At 36.2% G+C, this 24036-nt stretch overlaps 1 protein-coding gene across 8 annotated transcripts in view; it reads right to left on the reverse strand.

Moving 5' to 3' along the window:
• Nucleotides 1-515: 515 nt before the first annotated feature.
• LOC138165487 (DBIRD complex subunit ZNF326-like) overlaps nucleotides 516-24036 on the reverse strand; it is a 45748-nt gene continuing 22227 nt past the window's right edge. For all 8 annotated transcript variants that reach the window (XM_069093862.1, XM_069093868.1, XM_069093866.1 and 5 more), the window contains 7 exons: nucleotides 21512-21710; nucleotides 14882-14990; nucleotides 12994-13141; nucleotides 8915-9014; nucleotides 5678-5808; nucleotides 4238-4333; nucleotides 516-1607 (listed from right to left, as the gene is read on the reverse strand). In XM_069093862.1, coding sequence (XP_068949963.1) covers nucleotides 1428-1607; nucleotides 4238-4333; nucleotides 5678-5808; nucleotides 8915-9014; nucleotides 12994-13141; nucleotides 14882-14990; nucleotides 21512-21710 — 963 coding nt within the window. In that variant the 3' untranslated portion in view covers nucleotides 516-1427. The remainder of the gene's footprint in view (nucleotides 1608-4237; nucleotides 4334-5677; nucleotides 5809-8914; nucleotides 9015-12993; nucleotides 13142-14881; nucleotides 14991-21511; nucleotides 21711-24036) is intronic.

Below are 24036 nucleotides of genomic sequence, written 5' to 3' on the forward strand. Positions count from 1 at the left end.
GGTGCTAAAAGAGTTAATGGCCTGTCAGATCCTACAAATGTTATCACAGCAATACTTCAAAGACCTCTTATTTCTTTCATGTGGGAAATTCTTCCACCTACACAGTTCACAAAGGCATCTCAGAGTTGCCTAAAGGCTACAGAGACTAAATAATTTGTCCCTGGTTACAAGGGTCAAAGCTAGGATTGTAATCTAGGTTTCCTACACTCCGTATCCTCTATGTCATATGCCTTTCATTAATGGCATCTAGTTATTGTCCCAAAATCTAAAATATTTCATATCTTTGGGAAAAAATGAGAGCCCTTATACCTAAATTAAAAATTACATTAAGATTACTGGAGAAAACATACAATTAGAGACAAACCAATGGTACTTTTAAATATTATCAAAGGTGAACAGTTATGAACATTCATGTTCTATTTACTTACTCAGTAAAGAAAAAAATGGTTAAAATAACTTAAGATCCACCCCACCCCTTCACCACAGCTATTTTTAAAAAAGCAAACATAAGAATATCTTTTTAGAACTCAGTGATTATTTATTCCAAAAAAAAGACAACATTCACAAAAATATGACAAATTCTGAACGTGTCAGCCAGTAGGAGGCATGACAAAGGAACTCACAACAGTTATGATACAATTCTGTATTCAAACACATAATCAAAAGGAAATCAAGATTTGGCACGGAAAAAAAATCTCTAAACATCAGCAAAATATTCAAAACTAACTTTATATGCAGGTTAAAATGAAATTTGGAAATATCCATACTTGTCAAAAAAATGATTACTGAGATAAGTGAAGTTCTTTCCACCTTTTTTTAACTATCTGAATAGAAGCTACACAATCCTGATTTTAAAAATACTCCATTGATAAATTACATTTGATCTAAAGTTGTTACTTCAGGAAAAAAATGTTTCTAGAAAACATTTTCTGCTATAAATTGGTACACAGTCACAAAAAGGCTATTAAGTGTATACCCTAACACAAACAAGCATACACAGAGAAATGCAGTCTAAAAGTAGCCATACTCTTGAAGCAAAAAGCTCTGGCCCATTCATCCCATTCATCTCTCTAAAGGGTAAGTATTCAACAAGTTTTTTATACATTCTGAATATTTACTCCCATGAGCTGCATTTCTGTTAAAATGATTAGAATAGACATATTAATACTATACATCTCAGCCTCCACATCCAATAAAGTAAAAATTATACAATTTGCTGGATCTAAGTTTGGTTATTATAAAAGCCTTACTAAAATAGTCTTACTTTCATTTTTGTAAAACAAATCCAAAACATGTTGTATTTATATAACCAAATTTTAAAATCAGGGAATGCATGCACAGGGTATTAAACAACTCAGATTTTAAACTATTTAAAGTCTTCCACTTAACCAATTTTGGAAAGAAAAAAAACGGCTACATCTAACTCCTTATTGTAGTTGATTCTCTTCAGGCTGTTCAGTGCTGAAGTCAGTCTGTTCCTCTGCTCCTTCCTCTTCCTCTGCTTCTTCCTCTTCCTCCACAGGTTCATCCATCTTCTCTTCTTCCTCATCAGACTCTTCTCCCTGTTGATCCTGACTCTGATCTGCAGCTTCGAAGGGATTCTTACCCTGAAAAATCACAATCTGTTTATGGAAGTGATATCTTCACTTTATGAGAATCAAATTCCTAGAAAGCCCTCTGAACACTCTAAAATTGTAGATACATGTGACCTGCTGTGATCATAGCATGAATAAGGCATGTTTGTGCCTTTTATCTCAACTTTTACCAACAAAAAGCAACCAAGGAGGTCTGTGAAACTACTGAAAATACCACCTTATTTCCCATTTCTCTACAGCCTCTGCCTTCTTCCTAATGAAATTCTAAACACATCCATGTGAAATAGTTTTTTAATGTATGCAATTAATTTTTAGTAAAAACAAAGCAAATGTTATAAAGGCTAACTGAAGGCAAACTCCTAATCAGAGTCAATATATTTTTATAAGTCTCCTTAAACTTCATTTGAATGAATCAAGTTTCATAATTTGTCAACATTATTAAAAATTTATGACAGACACACAATCTGGATGTCTCAATTATTGGTCTAAGCAGAATAAAAACACAGACTATCAAAAATAAGAGAATATTTACAAAATGGAACATGTCATTTTAACAACTCAAAAGTGACTTGACGAAAGTTAACACTTAATAACTTAAGCCTATTTCACTTGCTTCATGTAGCAGTCTAAGGAGGTGGCTTTCCATTCCAAATTATAGTACTAATTCAGAGCTACTGTCCTACTCTGCAAAAAAAAAAAATCATTACCATCTTTTAGATAATTAAAGTTTGAAAGGAACCTAGAATACAAATTACTACACTGGTTGGACTAAAAAGTAGGGTTTTACTTCACCAGTAGGACTTCAGTTCTACCGGCTCAGCCTACATTTCCACCGCAAGAACATTTAAGAGTAGATGTGAGCAAGAAAGTAGTTAAAGTCAACAAGCTCAAGGGATTTCTGCAGGGAGCCTCAGAAAAGGCCCACAAAGCCCAGCCACTTCACAGGAATGTGGTATTCATTCTCATGTTCCTCTACTCAATGAAATAGATTCAGATAGAAACACATTCACTTAGTGGCTTATAGAAATCCTTCAAAATAATTTGGAACTTCATTCTTCTTTTCTATTAGATTATATGATTGCTGGTTAACATTAAGAACTAAGATAAGGGTATTCACTGAAAATACCTACATTTGTGCCTTTAAATCGTTTTGTTTAAAATATCAACCATATTAGATAATTTACATAAAAATTATAGCTAACAATTTAGTCTTTGATTTCTGTTCACCTAAAATTCTCATCTAAAAACCTAAGACAGGAAACATTACAAAAACTGAGGCAATGACAAAAAAGGAATAACTGCTTTTTCCAGAAAAGACAGAATAGAAATCTGCCTACTTAGCTATAGTCAGTCAATATCATAATTAGGAACTAACATGACACTTCCTACAGCAAATCTTCCAGATTTTTCTGCAGTCTTGTCAAGACCACAGCTGTCTCACTTAGGGAGAAGAACAGTCAACAGGATGTATAAAACAAGGTTTCAAAAGTCTGGAATTTAATGGGGATAAATATAAAATTCTGAAGCTCTGTTCAAAAATCATCTCTGCTATTATAAGATGGGTAAATTACTTCTAGAGGTTAATTCAATTTTAGGAGACTACAAGCTCAATCAGAGTCAGCACTGTCATGTGGCAGGCAAAAAAGTTCACAATCTAAATTTGCATTGCTGGAAGGACAGGTCACAGAGAAAAAGATGCCCCGGTCATACCACAGGTAGTGAACTATGTCAAGATCTGAATCCATTTTACAAAAGTCTGAGAGCTTCAGCAGTTTACCTAGACAAAGTGAGCCAGATGAAAATAAATTGGAAAACAAGACATAAAAGAATTTACTTAAAGAAATGAGAATATTTGGCTTAAAGAACAGAAAACAAGGGAGGATCTGATAGCTTCCTTCAAAGGAAAGTCACATGGAAGATGAATCATACTTATTTTTGCTAAGCCCAAAAAGGCAGAAAGAAGACCAGTATATAGAAATTTTTAAAAGGCAGATTATACATTAAAAAAAAAAAGGCAAAACTTTCTCACAGCTATCTAAAATGGGAAGAGTAAAGCTCTACAAAGTACGACTTCCCTGTTACTGGAGGGCTTCCATGGACAGGGGGTATGACCACTTGTCTAGGAATGGTAATAAAGCGTTTTTATACTTTGGGTGGACTATATGACACTGACAACAAAAACAACAAACATTTATATACGCATTAAGTTTGGCAAAACACTTTACATACATACTCGCATTTAATCCTTTCGGCATAGTTAATCTATACTGAACTTTTTTTCTCTTTTTAAATCCTCTGTTACAACAGATAACTCTCTGGAAAAGGAGATATCACTCCACAAATTTCTACTCTACTGTCTTACCATGACATAAAGGTAACCCAGGGTTTCTCATTTCTGAAGCAATTACTTGTGATTCACTTTTTTTGGGGAAAATTGTGTACAGTAATACAAAGCAACATTCAAGTACCATAAAACGGTTCAGAAACAGAAAAAGTTACCTATTATCTATCTGTACTCAAAACACTCAGCGTAATTCCCCAACATAATTTATTAAATCTAAATATGGTAACACATGAACACTGTAGCAATTTAATCATCACCGCATTATATCAACACCTGGAAAATCTTTTCAAACTCTTACCTTAACAAAAAGTTCATATCGGGCTTTTACAACTGGATTATTCAAGAGGCTGGTAGCAGTTACGATGCTCTCTCTATTTACTTGTTCCCTATATGCCTACAAGAAGAAGAAAAACACCCATAAATACTAAAAGATGTAATCCATGTTAAAGTATTCAGATTCATAAACACTTTTATTCAAATCAATCCTTTTCAGTAACATTTGAAAATTGCTGATAAAGTCTAACAGTAGATATGAAAGCTAACTGTTAATCTACAGGATTTCTAGATTTGAAAAGGTTCTGAACCTTAATACAATTAAATAAAAATCACTAATCATTTATTATCTTGTACAAATAAATCCTATTTCTGACTGGGAATCCATACATATGCTCATTATTAAGAAATAAATTTGCCTCTCCTTTATGACATTCCTGATAACGTTCCAATAATAAAAGTTTAGGGAGACTTGTCTTGAGAGGTAACAGCTGTAAGGGAATTTTTCTGCCCTCAACCCCTTTTCCCCACCTTCGTTCTTTTCCCCCCTTTTATTCTTCTTTTCCTTTTCTGTCTCTTTCTCTTTTTTTGATTTACTTCTTATCATGAAGAGTGAGCAACAGTTCTCACTAAAGCTACAGTCATTCTAAAACTGGGTTTGGGTATAGGAATTAAGGTGTTTAAAGGGAAGATTCTAGTGGCAAAAAAGTAGAACAGGGAAGATGGGCAAAAGCAAAGAGGGAAGGAGAAGGGATGATGGCTGGAACAGGGATGGTAAACCTGAAATTCACAGAATAAAAAGTGGATTCAATAATGTTTTAGGTCTTATCCCTGAGGAATCAGTATGAAAATATTGACAAATACTCTCAAAGTATGTTCCACTAGAAAGCAAAAAGAGATGTATTAAATTTCTTTATCCTTGGGACAGTGTTCTAATTTTGACCCCCCAAAACTACAAAACCGTCTTATTGACCTTAATAATAACGACCTTGCATGAAATACAACATGGCTGAATGCTAGACCAGCAGAGAAGCAAAACTACTTGAACCAGAATGCAACTCAATTTTCTAAAGATGATATAATGATCAAGTATCTAATAACTCTAATGCATTTCCTCCTTTTAACAAGTCTTCCCTACCTACAGATCACCAGAGTTAGTTAAAAAAAATTCTAAGTTTTTACTCTCTCAGTGAAGGATGGTATTTTTAGGATTTGGGAGCTCTGTGGACTTTTAGTCACAGAGAAAACCCAACGATTTTTAAAAGCATTACTTGTTTTCTTATTTTTCCTCTCCTCAAAAATAAAAGACTTAAAATCATTCATTATGATTGTAAAAACTACAAATCTGAGTAAACTTTCAGATACAATACACCTGAAGATATTTACAGGGATCAGTGTGAAACCAGCCCTTAGTAGGACAAATGTAAGAGAAGTCAATGGCTTACTAGACTAGATTCAAACATACTTGTTTCCCCTTGGCATGGTCAGGAGATTTTAAGTGCTGCTGAACCGAACTGCGTAAGGCAGGTACATACACACTGCAAGCACTGCAGTGTACAGCCTCTACTTTCATCATGTGGTCATCTGCAGTAATCCCTAAAAAATACATTCAACTATTAAAGAGAATTAATAACTCATAATGCAACATTAAAATGTTGCCTTGCGAGTAATAGACGAAATCATGTGTCAAATACTGTTATTTCAATAAATATGAGAAACCACTATGTTGATCAAAGAACACACACATCAGAAAAGAACAGGATTTACATAAACATTTTCTCTATAGGAGAAACCTCACACGAATAAGGCTTCATCCCCATATAACATTGCAGGGCAGAAAAAAAAGTTATTCCATAACACAGGAGGATAGACTGAAAAAAAACTACAATGCTCAAATTTGCAAAGATGGAGGCCACCAAGAAATACAATCAAACTGCATAAAATTATGAAGACTATGGATAGACAGGGTGAATATAAATTCACCAAATCCCAGTATACCAGTCTGGCACACCTTAATACTCACAAAAATATGCAAGTTTCCAAATTATATGCCAACTACCAATTTACAAAGTAGGGCAAGGACAGTGTTACCCTACAAGGCAGAAGAGGTCAAAGATAAACCAAAATAGAATTAACCAAGATTTATATAAATTTGCAGACAACAGAGTATCAATGAGGCAGAAAGTGAGTTAGGCACGTTTGGGGTTACATTAGAAACTTAAAGGCAATGCTAACACAGGACAATTTGCCTTATTACACAATTCCCTCTGGTGTCATTATGAAGCAACCCAAGAAAATGTGGAGAGACTATGGGGGTCTGACCCAGTATTATGGATCATAGGATCACTGATGTTCTTACAATCTAACTTCCCTACTAAAAGAAAAAGGAATATGGTGAGCTCTTCAGTGAGTCAATAATTTCAAAGAATGAGAAAGAGACAGAGAATAACTAAATATTGAAATAAAAGGTGGTGAGAAGCTTCTCTGCAGCAGGATTCAGGAAAGAAGAAAGGACAAACTGAAGGAAAGTGCAAAAGAGAATTCTCTTAGGATTCCAATGTCTCACCTCTAATTTCCTTCAAATCTCTCATGTATCATCTCTTTATCCAAGACAAAACACTAAAACATAACTTCATTCCAGAATAAACCATTTCATTTCTGGCCATCTACTCTTAACCTCTCCTCAAAAAAAAAAAAAATTCTTACCCCTAACATGAGTACCATTAACCCTTAAGAGACCCAATACCAAATTTGCATTTGTAAATGCAAATGTAAATGCCTAATACAAAAAATGATAATCATCTAATGCAAGGTTCTTTACCTGAGAGTGCATGAACTATTTTTTTGTTTTTTTAAATATTTTCTAATAAGTATTTCAATATAATTATTTTCCTCTCTAATATTATACATTTTATCTTATGCAATTAAAAACACTATTCTGAAAAGGGCGTCCATGAACTTCACCAGACTGCCAAAGGAATTCACGACACAAAAAAGGTTAAGAAATCCTGACCTAATACAATTATTTTGAACAATTGAATATAAGCTAGGAACTGGAAAAATAAGTAGTTTTCTTTCATTTTAGAAGGGTTCACATTCTGTAAATTTATTTTAAAGTATAAGCTCATTTTAAAAGATGATGAACTAGAAGCATTTAGACTACCAAAATATTTATTGCTGTAATACTAAATGGAACTTTAGAAATTAAACCTAAAAAAGATTGTTTAAAGAGTTTAAAAAGTAACTCATAATTTTCTGTGGAGAAAATTACAGAGAGAGGATAAAGCCATATTAATAAATTATATTTTTTAAAAGGAGGAGAAAATAACGTCTTTCAACAAGGCACTACTTAAGAGAAAATAAAAGACAAAATAGATTCATCTGATCACTTAAAAAGAAAAAATACCAAAAAATTTGCATTAAATGGACCACAGAGGCAATCTTTTTCAATTACCTCACTTTACAGATGAGGAAACAAAAGTTCAGGGTAATGAACTAACTTACCCAAGGCCACAAAGTGGTAGAGCCAGGATTTGAACCCAGGTCATCCGACTCCAAATCCAGGGCTCTTGTCCCACCATACCACAAGGAACTGAAAAGGCAGTTCTGCAAACCCATAAATTATCAATAATCACATCAAAAAGTCCAAAAATTTCTATAAGTGAGAGAAATGTAAATTAAAATTCTTATGATTTGACCTGATACCCATCAAATTGGTAAAGACAACAAACTAGGGCAAACCATGGTAAAATCAAGAACTGTGGGTGGAGCTGCAAATCAATTCCCACCCCACCATGGGTAAGCAACCTGAAATTATATAAAACGTGTTAAAACAATATACACACCCCTTAAGTCAATGATTCCATGCCTGGGACTGTTAACATCATGAACTTATGATGAGAGAAAAAAACAATAGTCTATATAAAAGCACACCCAGCAGTAACACTCACTACTCATACTAGCAACAAGCCCAAATATCCAGACACTGAAGAATGGCAGAACAAGCCATGGTGGTTATATTACTCTACCATAAGAAAGGAATGCAAAGAACTTTAGGAAGAATTATAGGATGACATATAATGTAAAATGGAACCAAAAGAATAATGATAGATACTCTACAACTATAATTGCACAATAAGAACAATAAACCCAGGTTAAATTCACAGAAAAGGTCAAAAAGATCAGGAAATAAAGGGTGATGAGGGTGTTAAAAGTCACGTAGAGACATCTTTGGGACTTGCTTTAATCAAGGAGCATATAACAATATGCAATTAATTATTCACCGTGATTCTTCATTTTTCTTCTTTATTCCTATATCTAAATCAAAATATCTGAATTTATAAAAGGAAGTTTCAATAAATCTGGCTTAAAGATTTTTAAGGATGTTTTGCAAAATACTTCACCCCTTATATACTGGGGATATGAAAATCTAATACATACAATAAGATCTCTGCCTTTAAAATGATTTTCTGTTTAAGTATTTAGCAAATATCTTTTCTCTTCACATTCTGAATCTTTCTCCTAATTGGATAAAAAGGACTTTGTCCCAATTCTCTTTTAGAAAATTGAAAAATGCATGAAATTCTGAATATCAATCAAAAGAGACAGAAAGGGAGAAAGAAAGGGAGCACAACAAGCTCCCAAGCTTATCAAACACTTGTAGCAACAATTTAGAAAACTCAGTTGGTCAGAAGATACCCACCTTCCATTACAATCCTGTCAGTTGCTTTGACAGTTTCTGAATCATTAGTTGTCAGTTGTTTACGCATTGATGTTTTCTTGAATTTATTCACCATACATGCCTAAAAAGAAAGCGATTAAGAAATAAGATCAAGTAGTATAAATATATAACAACAGCTAACATTCATATAGTACTTTTAAGGTTTTACAAAGCACTTGACATCTGTTGCTGTACTTGAGTTTTGTGAGATGGGAACTATAGGTATTATCATCTTCATTTTAAAGAAGAGGACTATAGGTATTATCATCTTCATTTTAAAGAAGAGGAAACTGAGGCTCAAAAAGTTTAAGCGACCTAGCCATGGCTAGGTCATAGCTAACCATACTGGAAGTGGAATTCCAACTCAGTCATTCCTGACTACAAAATGAATAAATTAAGTAGTCCCAGCACTCAAGAAATGTATAAGGTCCTCAAGGATATAACATAATTAAGAAATAACATAATCTAACAAAGTACAAAGGTATACTGAATGGATCACAAATTGAGAAGGAATTTTTGGTTTGGTTTTGTTGTTATTGTTGTTTTTAAATGGAAGCCAATACAAGCTGCAACAGTTAACTGAAGCTTTCCCAGAGGAGGTAAGGAAGATCTGAGCTAGGGAAATAATGGGGTCAGATTTGGAGTAGGTAAAGGGCCAGTGAATTAAGAAGGAACACTACAGGTACAGTGAGGTGGGGGCAACAATGAGCATGCCAAGTGTCTAAGTTATTACCATACTCATCTATCTCTCAAAGGCCTATCCAACTCTCCAAGCCCTAAGTCTTTATTCCTTGGTCACTACACACCAAGAGCTCTCCTTTTTCTTTCAGCTTTCTTCCATTCAACGGTACTCATTTTAGCCCAGTCATACCCTATACCTACCTATTTCTTCTTTCAGTGTATTCATCTCTTCTCTTATGCCAAACAAGAAGGTCCAAGGTTATGGATTACATTCTCTACTTCTGTTCTAATCGCCTGAGTACCTAGAGCTAACTACGGACAGGGCAAACAGTCAAAATACTCAATGATTACTTTTTTATTATTATACTGACTATTTCTTCTGATACCTCTGCAATAAATACAGGTATTTATTGCCTAAGGCTTTTACCATTAAGTAATTTTAGATGCAAATATTCTATGAATTAAATTTATGTTCTACCTAATAAGCTAACAAATTCAAACTCTAGAAAAACCAAATTTACCTAAATTTTGGTTAGGTTCATATACTTTCTTTAAATAAAAGAAATACAGGGGGAAAAGCATGCAGGAATGAAAAAAGTTATAAAAGATACAGTATGGACTCCTAGACTCTATTTTTGTATTTGTTTTGGAAAACTTTTGAGAGCACTGGCTACAAAAGCTCTGAGGCAGGGCACTGATAAAAGCCTTGACTAGAGGCTAGTGATTAGACTACTACCAGGACTAAGGCCAGCACACCAAACTGGGTCAAACCCATGCTTCAGCCCTCCAGGGTGGCACTGACTAGTGGCTATGCACTGTACATCTGCCAAGTTAGAGAAGTGCTCATTCCAAAAGGTGATGGGATCAGGCCAATACAGAAGATGTCCAAACAAGGCAGAACCTATACTGCAAGGGATGATGCCCACAGTGTCTAAATTCCTGAAGAAAACAATTCCACAATTTCATAGGAAGTCACTTTATCACCAGCTTTTCCAGTGATTCTATCTCTTTGTGCTTAATCAGCACAAAGTTTTCCAGAGGGATCCAATGACAGAATATACCTGCCATGAACTTAAAAAACCAAGTTTATCCTAGTCCCAAATTTATCTCCTTGAAGCTACAAAAACATCATCTGGAGAGCCATCTTCCCCCAAGACATATCAACTTTCCCGAGACACAGACCTCTTAGGTGACTGCCACACAAATGACCTACATGATATGGGAGGAGTTTTTCACAGAAATAGAAACATTTGAGATCTGTGAAGGTGCCATACTGAGAGAGTACAGGACTTCATCACTGTCTACACCAACCATAAAAAAACAAAAGAACTCCCAGAGAAACTAGTAGTGTAACCAACATATTTTTCGGAGGTTCAATTTTAGCAACATCTATTTTACAGGACACCAGTATTTATGTGTTTTCAAGAAAATTGTCATTTTTACAGTAGGAAAATAAATTACAGCAAAGAGGTGTTTCTGACCAATGACAAACTTTGTGTTGCCTCAACTTCTATAAGACATACTAAATTTTATCTGCTAATATCCAAGACCCACTTGTTCACATTCCAAGTTGTCATGACTCTCAACAAGCCCAAAGAAATCCTTACTGTGATGGATTCACTTAATTTCAAACTACATAAATCAAATATGTACCTACATCTCAGTTCATGACTACAGAGCTTTCACCATAATATTCCAGGGACAAGTTTCTACCTTTGCTATAACAGTACTAGAAGACAAGTTAGCCCTTTTAAAACTTTACATATTGATGACTGGAACTTTTGACGGCCACATTAGTTACACATTTGCCAATATGTCCAACCCTGTAAAATCTGTGGTAAAGCAAAGAACCTTATATCAATACAGATAAGCTTGCTGCAACCCTACCAAACTGGAGCAATGATAAATCTAAATTTTGTCAAAGACATGCTTTCATCTCAGGAGTGTAGCCATTATAACTGTTAAGATGAGGGCGGCCAGGTAGCACAGCAAGTAAGAGCACCGGCTCCAGTGTTGAGAAGACCTGGAGATCGAATCCCGGGCTCAGACACTTAGCACCCACCCAGAAACACCTGGCCGTGTAACCTTGAGCAAGTTACTTAACCCCGATTGCTTAGGGGCGGCCAGGTGGCTCAGCGAGTAAGAGCACTGGCTCCAGTGTTGGGATGACCTGGATCAAATCCGGGCTCAGATACTCAGCACCACACCCAGAAATAATAACTGGCCGTGTAACCTTGAGCAAGTTACTTAACCCCAATTGCTTTAAAAAAAAAAAACTGTTAAGATGGCTTGCTTCCTTCTCTATCTTACATCTCTCACTCTCACCAAAGGTGCCCATTCATACTGATAAAAATGCTTCGATTCTAAAGACTTTCATCTCACATAGCATTAATCAGAGTCCCAATTTATTTCTTATTTCTGAGCTGCAGTATTCATGACACCTAAGTAAAAGTTCACTTTTTCATGGCTTATCACTAAAAGTCCAATGGGCAGGTAGCAAAAGAACAGAACTGTCAGATGCTACACTCCTAGCAAAGCAACTTCCTAAGAAGAGTTCAGTTCACCTGTCCACCCAAAGGAAGTTCTTGCTATAGTCTATCATTTGATTCACTTACCAATATTGTATACTCCTTCTATTAATCATAGATATTGAACAATTTATACTCCAGAAATGCCAAGATTCATGGAATTAACACAGTTGCTTCCGGTACCTCATTGATTGTTAGGACATGTGCCAAAGAGATGACAAGGGAACAAACATACACTCTGTAAAGACCTTCCAAAACTATAGTACAGCATCATGATACAGGTACAAGTTCTGTGGAAACAATCCAGGGGAAGGGATGGTATTTAGGCCCAGTAAATGCCAATACAGTGGACAGAGAAGCTGGGAGGAACAAACTATTCGCATCTACTGCTCCCCTATTGCAAAGCCTTCGAAAAACTGGACCACCATTACACATTCCTTTTCCCATTTTCCAGCCTAACCTTGGTTGACCCCACATGCTTAGGCAGTTTCCTAAAGATAGAGACTGCTTTGCTTTTCTATTTGTATGCCCATCAAATAGCACAATAACTGACATGCAGTGGGCACTTAGTAAAGGCCTGATAAATGAAGGACCAGGTACAGCTTCCTGCATATTATTCTCCAGCATCTTGTTTGTTCTTGCTTTACACCTTGCTTAGCTTTGAATCCATACCCCATCTCTGATACCCTAAGAGAATGCTTTCCTCACAGACACTCAATAAATAATAACCTGAAAGTTATTAAGGCCTACCTCTTTGGAATTCAGCATTCTGATTATTAGCTTAATATTATTTCCACTATCTTAATGCTAAACAGGGAAGAAGTGTTCATAGTTAAGAAAAAAGCTACTTACATGCAAAAATTCCAAAACTATTTTATCAAATTTGGTTTCTTTCTGAATATAATTTAAAGTTTCCTGGTGAAAAGAACTTTCCAGATGACCTTCAATTTCTCTTTCTTCAAATGTTCGAAATTTACAAAATGAACATGTGAATGCCATCCTACAAGGACAAAAAAATCAAAAAGGCATTATTTTAAGAAAATGGTGATACTCGAGGTTTCTGAACACTGTACCAATGAAATTGATACAATACACATTATTAATTTTCTGAAGTCCCACTTGAGGACAAGGGGAAACAATACCACTTTTACAGTAGTTTGCCAAGTCAAGAAATGTTCACCACTTATGGTCTCATCATTGTAACTGCACAACTCAGTGTTTCTGGTCTGTATCCCTCAATCAATGCATGACTGAAAAGTCTCAACCATCCCTGTACTGAGCTGCAAAGTTAAGCCAGAGTCCAGAGATGTTCACTTCAAGGTCATACTACAGAACCCCCAGTTCTCTAACTGGGTGTTATCAAGACCAAATTCTTTACCCTAATTTTGATTTCATGCTTAGGCTTCTAGATGAATTAGGAGAAGTTCTAGGAAATCTGGACCAAAGCAGCATCACTCAAATTTCAGAAATAAGTCATTTCTTTGGGTGTCTCTGAAGACCATAAACCTTCTTTAAAGAGAGCACTCCAGAATGACTTGCTGCCTCACTGAGTCTACCTCCATCTAGACCCACACATTCATTCAGAGCCTCTGAAATAATCCTAGAATTTAGGATCACAGTTATAAGAGAACCAAGCATAATGGGGCCAGATGACAATTTACAAGAAGAAAACAAAAAGCTATCCACAAGTGGAAGGAGTTGCCTCAGGGGCTAAAGAAATCCCCCTCCCTTGAAAATGTAAGTAAAACCTGAATGACATCTTGACACATCTTGTCATTCATCTGACCACTGCCACTCCTTTCCCCCACTCACCTGAAAAGCAACCTCCTCTCTCTAGGCCTGAAACCCTGCCTTGCTCCCCAGGTGACCTAACCCACTCAGCTTTGGAACCCCACCCTAGAGGTGACTTTGGTGAAGGAATACAAACTCACTAACCAACTGTCTCTTAACAATGCCAGACCATGCTCAACATTTTGGGACATCTTTCCAGGCACCCTCTGGGCCATGTACCTAGCTCTCCTTCTCCTTTCCCACTTTCTACTTCTTGCATGAGCAACAGTAATCAAAATGAGAGGATCACAGATTTAGAGCTCACAGGGTCTACAGATGATGAAAATGAGGCTCACAGAGACTGAGGGACTTGCCCAGTATGATGCAGGAAGCAGCCAAACCAAGATCTAAGCCCTTGTTCTCAGACACCAAGCCTGAGCATCTTCTCCAGATACAGCACAGTGCCTCTCACTGCTGATGGAAAGGATACGACACTCGGCAGTCCTAGGACTCCACCAGCATTGCTAGGACTGCCCCTCCCACTGCCACCGCTCCCCTACTTATGGGGTCTTAGCTCCTTCAGGCAAGGGGCTGTCTGCTCAATGTCTAGCAAACTGCCCACCAGACATTACACACTTAACAAATGCTTCTTAGTGCGTTCATCCAGAACCACTTCCCAGGTATGCTGCAAAGGGGATGCTTCGGTTAGTTATGGATTGGTCTGCATGGCTGCTTCAGTCCTGTACCTGCTTCATAATCATGTTTTAAAATTTCCAGAAAATGCCAAATAAGGAAGAAATTACTCAGTTTCTCTGAAAAGCCAACTACCTTTACTTCATATATTTCTGGCGCCTAGCGTGATGCCTCCTACACAATTTCTGGCGCCTAGCATGACTCACGCCTCCTACACATTAGGCACTTAAAGTTTACTTAAACAAAGTCTGATTGTTTTATCCCATTAAGCACAGACCTGTACAGATCACCATACTTCTCACTGATCTTCTCTCTTCTCCGCCTTTGTTTCTCTTTTCGTATTTCAAACCGTCGCTTCTCTTCTTCACTTTTAGGGGCCATTTTAGCTAGTGTATTATATGAATAATAACAGTTAAAACTAAAAGAACATTTAATAAAATTTCTCCCCTCTCTTCTAGCCAACAGGTTCAGAAAACAACTTGTTTTAGGCTAGCAGTGATGATGCTTCAAACTAACTTTCTTGTACTAGCTAGAATGTGTTCTGTGTTATGTATGAGAAATGGTCTTTTGGTGGGGAGAGTTTGAGGTTAAAGTTTTTTTTTTTCTGGTTTTCTCTTCTTTTCCAAAAAAAAGAAGCAGTAACAGCAGTTCAAATACCAAGAAATCATAGTCAGGATCACCCAAGATCTCATAGCTCCAACTCAAAATGAGAAGAGATCTTGGAATTCACTATTCCAAAAGGCAAAAGTTAAAAGCTTACAATCAAGAATAACTTTCCCTGCAAAGGTGAGTATAATCCTATGGGGGAAAAAATGGAACTTTAGACTTTGAAGTATTTCTGACAAAACGACTAGAGCTGAGTATGAGCTTTACACGTAAAAACACTGAAATAAGGAGAAACCTGGAAAGATAAATATACCTGAGAAACTGGAAAGGGCTGTATGATGACATAGCTACTAATGATCTAATGGTAGAGGGGAACATAGGGCAGTGGAAGAAACAAGTGTCCTTTCAGAACCTAAATATCCTCAAAGGGACTAAGGTAGTTAAGTAAGAAAAAATAGAGGATCAGAGGGTGGATTACTTCTGTAGTAAAGGTTTTGAGAGAGAAGGGAGAGTAAAAGGATCAGCAAGTGTAGAAAGGAGGAAGATGAGAATAGAACTTGCTATTTCTTATTTCTACAGGTACACGAGAAGAAGAAAATACAAGCATGAAGTAAGGTGTGGGAGAGTGAACATTAAATGAACTTTACTTTTGTCTGAAATGGACAAAGGAGGATAAAATACACACACATACACACAAACCCATACAACACACACACAACTTTGTGGAGAAATATTATCAAATCCAATAGGGAAACACAAGTGGGAATGGGGGTATTAAGCAAGAAGATAATACTAGGAAGGAAAACTTATAATCAAAACTGACTTTCTGAATCTGAAGGAAGAGGAAAAGATGGGTGGGGAAGGAAAGAAAAGAACTCAACTCTAAGGGTGTGCTCATTATTTGGAAAATTCTTGCTAAACAAACTATGGTATATGAAAGTGATAGATGAATCCTGGATAGTAATGCAGAGTGAAGGGAATAGAACCAGGATAATAATTTTTACAAGTAGAAACATTTACGAATTCGGATCAACTTGACCACCATGTCTCCAGAAGACTCATGAGAAAACATTAAGCACTTACTGACGAGGTGAAACAGACTCAAAGTGCAGAAACACATTCTTGAACATAATCACTGAAAAGATTCACTTTGTTTGACTAATGATTTGCTGTCACAAGATTTTTTTTCCTCTTTTTTTTTTAACTTGAGAGTCAAATTGGGAGAGAATGTTAATTAATACTGATGAAATTGGGGGGGGCATTAAAAACATTTTTTCAAAATGCACAGAAGAGAACAGAATGAAATTCAGAAGGAAGCAGAGACAAGCAGGATAACTGCAAAAATAATGTGGGGAATTTATTATATATTTTTTTAAAGTGTCATGAAAAGGAGATTCATTGTTTCATATATAATCCTCTACTTGTGTTCTGCTGTTTACTAAGTACAAAAACCTGTTTTCCTTCCTCCCCCCACCTCATTTCTCCATTCAGACTTTATTTTTTCAGTCTGTGGTCCCACAATTCAACTAGTCTGACTAAACCTTTATGATAATTGATGGTTCCCCCTCTCACTTTTCATAGCTACTTGAGTTATCATCCCGTCACTTCCAATATGGCAATATATAGACACAGATATAGATATATACCAGCTGGACTCTATACCTACTACCAACCACCATTGTATAGATCCTAATCATCAAATTTATCACTGACAAATTCTACAAACCACCTAAACATATAAAATAGATGAGAAATTCAGAAAACAGATTGCAAGCCTGGCACTGAGGCATGACATATACTGATTGGGGGGCTTCAGTTGTCTAGACATCTGCTGAAGCTCTCATTCAGACAAAAACAGAATAGCTACTAATTCCCTGGCTTGCCTTAATAAAAATTTGTTTCTTCAAAAGGTGAATGAACCAGTCACCAAAATTCCAGTTCTGGACCTGGTGCTCACCAACAAGGGGGAACTACTTAACGGAAGTGGAAATAACAGGAACTTAATTGAAGAAGTTACCCTTCTTTTTCAAAAATTATAAAAACATCAGAATCTGAGTGGACTTCAGGTGCTATCTATTACAACCCTTATAGGAATCCACCTTATAACTTAGCATATGGTTTCTTCTGTTTTGAAGCCTTCCAAAGAGGGGGGAATCTACCACCTCTGAAGAAAAGTCTAATCTACTTTTGGATAGCTCTAATTCTTACAAGTTTTTCCTCACATTCAGCTTAAATTAGCCCTTTGGAACTTCTACCCATTGCTCTAGATACTCATCCCTGAGGTCACACAGAAGTAATTTTCATTTGTTCAATAGACATTTTTGTGTGCTTACTATGTGCCAGGCACTGGGGACTAAAAAAAGCAAAAGAGAGTCCTTGCCATCAAGAAGTTTACAATATAATAGGGAAGACAACATACAAACAAATATATACAAAGCAAGGTACATAGAGGACAAATAGGAAATAATTAAAAGGAAAAGCACTGGAATTAAGAGAGGTTAGAAAAGACTTCCTATAAAAGGTAGGATTTTAGTTGAGACTTAAAGGAAGCCTGAAAGAAAAGTAGTCAAAATAGAAAAGAGAGTGTTCCAGGTACAGGTGACAGCTAGAGAAAATGCCCAGAGCAATGAGACAGAATGTCTCATCTGCAGAATAGCCAGGAGACCAGTGCCACTGCATCAAAGAATACATGTTGAGGAGTAAAGTGTAAAAAGACTGGAGAGATAGGTTGGCACCATATTAGAATGCCAAACTGGGCATTCTATACTTCTTCCTAGAGGCAACAAGGAAGCCACTGAAGTTTATTAAGTAAGTGGGTGACATGATCCACATGGCAGCCCTTCAAATACTTCAACAGAATTACCATTTCCCCATTAACCCCTCCTTACCACTTAAGTTTTCTCCCCTCCAGGCTAACAAGCCCCAGACCCTCCAACCACTCCTCATGGCACGGACTCAAGGCTCATGTAACAGAGGAGAAAAAAGCCAGGTATAGTCTGACATGCAGCTCAAATCTGGAAAGGACATAATTCAAAGAGTTCTGAAATCAAAACAAATGGGATTCCATAATTTAAAATTCCAGAAGGGAAGTCAGCCCAAAAGGGAAGGAAAGAGAAAAGAATAAGAATGTATGTAGCATACTACATGCTGAGCAATGTACAGAATTGCAAAAGCTCTTTACAACAATCTTGTGAGATAGTACTATCGCCACTTTTATAGGGCAACTAGTTAAGTGTCTTAGTCAGAGTGAGGCCAGATTTGAACTTGAGTTGCTCTGACTCCAAACCCAGCTCCCTTTGCATGAGCCACAAGCTGCCTCTAAAAGGAACAGAAAGCTCTCATAAATGTCACTATAAGGACAAAAGGGGAAATAATTCCCAATAGAAAAAGATGGAGTTGCCTAAAGAGACAAATATGAATGCCCAGGTGTAATGAGAATGGGAATTTGAAGATCTTCCCTGCCCCTTAATAGACCTATGGGAGGTTTGAAGACCTCCCCTGCTTTCAAAGTAAACTTTTCCCCCTAGTAGGCTGAATATAATCACATGGAGCCTGTGATGGAGGGAATTTGCTGAAGGGTGCAGCAGAGCCCACAGGAAGCCTCCCTGCTGTGAAGATAAATTCTACCCCCTAATAGGCTGAATGTAGTCACATGGAGCCTGTGGTGGGAGGAGTTTGCTGAAGGGAAGCAGAGCCCACAGGAAGTTAGTCAGAGCTAGCCAGACATTGGGAGAGAGAGAAGGTTGGGGCAAGGAGATAGAGAGCTTGGTGAGTAAATACTGATCTTGTACTGGTTTGTAGGAAGGCTGAAGGATGCTGCCGCTCTCAGCGTTACTATGGCTTCTGAATATCTTTGGTACTATGATGGAATCGCTTACTGGTTTGGGGATTCAGTTTTCTGGTGTCTAAATAAATGCTTCAGTTCTATTCTCTATCTGGAGAGTTTGGTATATTTTGCAATCAAACATCATGCGATACTTATTGTAACCGTCTTTATCGTGATCATGGGCACTGTAAATATTGCACTGGTGTTCCATCAGGAAACCTCCTCCACGAACTTAGATTTTTTAATACGCTCAACAAAAGGAAATGAGGGCAGAAAACAGCAGGTAAAGACAAAAATGTGGCAGCATCTTAAGTGAATAAAGGAACGCTAAGGCTTCAGGATGCCCCAAAGCTGATGAAGATCTTAGAGGGAGGAGAACAGGAGGAAATTAAAGGACAACAAAAAGCACTGGCATTTGTTGTTGGTGTTTTAAATACTGAGTCAAAGTGGATCAAAGAAGGTAAAAGACAGCTGTCCAGGGGTGACAAGATGAAGAAGCAGAGTGGGAAGAGCTACTCAACTTACTTTGCTTCTATTCTCTGTCCATAAGAACAACCTCTGGACTGGAGCACAAAGTACAAAACAGCCAGTAGGGACTTGGTATCCAACAGAGAGAGAAAGAGAACACCTAGCTACTCTCAAGTTCAAGTGGCCAAGCTGATCAATGAAGCACACACCCAAATATAAAAATCTGGCAGGTGTAATTGCTGATTCCTAAAGAACTGTTATCATCTGAGATTCCATCCAACTCTGAGATTCTGTGATCTTCATCCAACATTTGCTCCAAAAAATATTCTTCAGTCTCTTCCTTTACTTTACCACTGGCTTCTTGCCATCTGCCCCATCATGCTCAGGTCTCCTCAATCCTAAAAAGCCCTCATCTGAACTTCTACTTCAACTATCAGGATCTCATCTCCCTTCTCCCCTTCCCTGCTAAACTTCCTAAGAAATAAAAATTTTCTACACCCATTTCTTTTTATTTAAATCTCTCTTGCACCCCCTGGGATCTGGAATCCACCCTTGGCACTCTACTAAAACTGCTCTCTCAAAAATCACAAATAACCTAAATGCCTAATCCAAAAATCTCTTTCTCCATCAGACTTGAACCAAATAACAGCACTGGTAAACATCACATCTTGGGCTCTTGAAATTATACTACTTTCAAGGTTCACAATCTTGAAATTCTACACTTTGATCACAATATCCTTACTAAACTTCTCTCTTATTTACACAAACTTATTCTTCATCTTTATGACCTTTGGTCCCTTGGACAATTTATATACCCTTCTATCCATCCATGCTACTGTTAACTGCCAAGCTATACTACTATTCCCAACTCTTTCTATGAAATTAGTGCCTGGCTTGTGCTCTTCCTCTCTGAACAAATAAGTGGCACTTTAATACTCTGGGGCAACACTGTGATAAACCCTTGATATTGATGACAATATGTTTCATAAACCAATTCAAAACCGAATCTCAGAGATCAAATTTAATAACCTTCCCTTCTCCAAAAACTCACTCTCCTTGAAGATTCCGAAATATTCAATCTTTAACATTCAACTCACACCCACAGCATACTACCCTGATGATTTTTCTAACACATTATTCAGGGGCTCCACTTCCATTGTAAAACTCCTTAGTGTGTCTATACTCCTATGATCTGTGTTTCTTCTTTCTCTACACCCTCTTCTTTGCCATACTCATTTACTCACACTGATTTAGTTATTATTTCTATTCATATTCATTCTTATTTTGCAAGAAATAAAAAAGCAATAATTTAATAAATACCAGAGCACAAAAACTGAATAATTCACACAAAATGAGAATTCATATATTTGTTTAGATTTTATAAATGTATCTATTAAATAAAATGTGATAAGTTTTGAATGATACCTCAATGTTCTTTATTTGCTTAGTAAATATAAATAGTAAATATGAGCTTATTATTATATTATATCAAATTAATTAAAGCAATTGAGCATACAATCAAAGGGATGGTCCAGAGATACCCTACTGAAACTCCTAGAAAAAAGTTAATCTTCCAAAGTAAAAATTATCCATAGTCATAATTCTCTTTAGAATTTTAGATCATAATACAGAATAACTATGAAAACATGTTAATAAATATATTTTTCTATTGCATCTGAAAAAATATATCTAAAACTAGGTAGAAATGAAAAGCTGAACATATCAAACTTGCTAAACTTAATTTGCTGAAAACACCTCCCCCCTTAAGATTCACTTAGACCAATGTCATAGCTGTTGTATTGCTGTAACAGAAAAACTGAAAATATTTTAGAAATCTTAAGTACCTGTCAAGTTTAAGAATTAACTTTCAACAATCAGTACTGAATATAAGACAATCAATACAATTTTCTAAATAAAACTTCTGTGCAATTCAAACTAGACAGCATCAAGGAAAAAAAACTCCTTTAAAAATAAAAAAGCCAAAGTGATCATTTCTTTACTACTTACTAGGTGATTTTTTCTGGTTTATTTTCTCAATCAGTTTTGTCAGTTTGTGCTTCTTGATCAATGTCCCTCCAGGCTTATTAGGTGGCTGCATCAGTTTTTTCTTGATTCCTTTCGCATCAACTGCTGCTAAATTGCTGGGTTTCTTATGATAGTCTACAACAATTCCAGGTCTACGCTTGCCTCCAAAATCACCCATATGCTGTAAATTTGTGAAACCAGTAATTAGGAAATTACCAAATATAAAAATATTAATTCATAAGCAAGTTATACATTTCCTATTCTTTAATGTTTACTCTGAAAAATCCCCAGAATTTGTATTTTCATGTATGCAGCACCCAAGAAAAACATTCAATGGATCAGTATATATTTTTACCACCAAAAGAATATGGATTTTTCCTACCTATATGCTGGATTTCTGATTAATCACAATGATTAACCCTGATCGTGAACATGCCTATCAAAAGGCTAAAACTTGTACAACTCTCTCTGACAACTCCTCTTCAGAGTTCCCAATTGAAGTAGCCCAAGAAAATACCTTACAGTGAATCTTTACTTTGCTAAAACTCTGCCTTTAACTAAGCAGAAAAGCTGCTTGTGTTTGTAGCTTTATGAAAGGGAAAAAAAAGGTGCTAAAATCCATAAGAATCTTCCCAAGCTAAAGATTCAGAGCTGAAAGGGATCCCAGACACAATCTAGTCCAACACCTCTTCCCATACCCCATTTTACACATGAAAAGACTGAGATCCCAGAGAGATTAAGAAACCAGCCCAGGATCATGCAGATTTAAAGTAGGATCATTTATTATCCTCCAGATTCAGCACAGAGTATAAAGTAATCGCATCTCATCTACTCTCTAAGCATCCCTCACCTGGAAAACAGATTCTTAACAGTAGTTTCATGTAGGAAAAAAGCTTACAGATGAACAGAAATCCAAATAATTTTTTCTTCCTTTTCCTTCTTTTCTCTAGCCACTACCAAACTCTCAAAGGCCAAATGCCTCACCGAGTTTTACTTAAACAACTACAACCTTCTAATACAAAACACAGGAGTAATCTGAAGAGAAGAAACCAATGGGAACTGTACAAGTACTATAGGGGAAAAAAGAAAAGTCTTAACGGTCTATTTAATTCATCTAAAGAAGGGGAAAAAGAGAGCCCATTCAGACTGGACTAGTGAATCCAAACAGAAACATCTGTTTTACTGCCATGAAAACAAAACTGATGTTTTTTTAAAAAGTACTATTTTTAAAATGAAATTCCACCAAAAAACCTATTTGAAGTAAAATAAGAAACCAAACCATGGAGAAAACATTCTTAATATTGTATAATTTTTAACACAAGTTTTGCAAAGTCACTGACTTTGATTTTTCAAATCTAACATCTAAAATCTCAAAATTATTTTCAATTTCTCTTATTTACAAAATATAATGGCATGTGAAACAGCTATACTGTTTATAATTGCATGTTATGTATGTGAACTATACCTAACTAAATTAACAAATGAATAGTTTCCAAGATGACTTACAGGTTCATGATTTTTTTTAAAAAAAGCAACTTCATTGATTATCCATTAAAGGTGCAATGCATTTTACATAATAGTAAACAGCTATAAATGCAAAATTTCAAAATAAGAACACCAAGTTTTATTGAAGTACCTTTGGCTGTTAACAAGCAAAACATATATCTGCTCCAAAGTATTTTCCTTTGCAAAGAAAAAAGCACCTGACTTCTTTAATTAAAACAATGACAGAGATGCAATATTCTTATACAACCAAGCTACAATATGACCCCCAATTCTATAAATACTATAGACCAAGCTACATTATAACCCCCAAATCTACACACTTACTATAAAAAATTTCTCAATCAAGTTACTTATGAATATAATTATAAAAAACTTTTAAGTTATTATATTCTGAAATTAAATAATTAGACCTAGTAAAATATACTCATTTAAATTTTAACCTAGTGCATGATATTTTGCTTTCTGTTATGTTCAAACCAGTCATTTTTAATTGTGTCCAACTCTTTGTGATCATATTTGGGGTTTTCTTGGCAAAGATAATGAAGTGGTTTGCCATTTTCCTTCTCCAGCTCATTTGACAGATGAGGAACTGGAGCAAAAAGAGTTAAGTGACTTGCCAAGGGTCACAGAGCTAGAAAGTGTCTGAGGCCAAATTTAAACTCAGTTGCCCCTGACTCCAGGCCTGCAAGCTGCACTACCTACCTGCCCAAAACAATGCCCTTTATTGTAAAATAAGGCAATAAAAATACATAAGAAACTAATCCTCACTGGTAAAACTAGTTATATGGTGGGGAGAAAAGGGAGGGAGTCGACCAGTGGCATACAGTAAGAGACTGCATTAATGAATTAAAAGGGAACAAAGAACGACATAATGCAACCTATTTTACACATCTTCTCCAAGCAATCCTACCTCCACCCACTGCCCCAAGAGAGAAATATGATTAAATAAAAATGAAATGCTTCCAACTTTTAGTCTTTATTTTTTTTTAAAGCAATTGGGG

This window comes from Petaurus breviceps, unplaced genomic scaffold (genome assembly GCF_028583685.1).
Source record: "Petaurus breviceps papuanus isolate PSGF00001 unplaced genomic scaffold, PetGlider_PUasm1.0 209, whole genome shotgun sequence".
Lineage (NCBI taxonomy): Eukaryota > Metazoa > Chordata > Mammalia > Diprotodontia > Petauridae > Petaurus > Petaurus breviceps.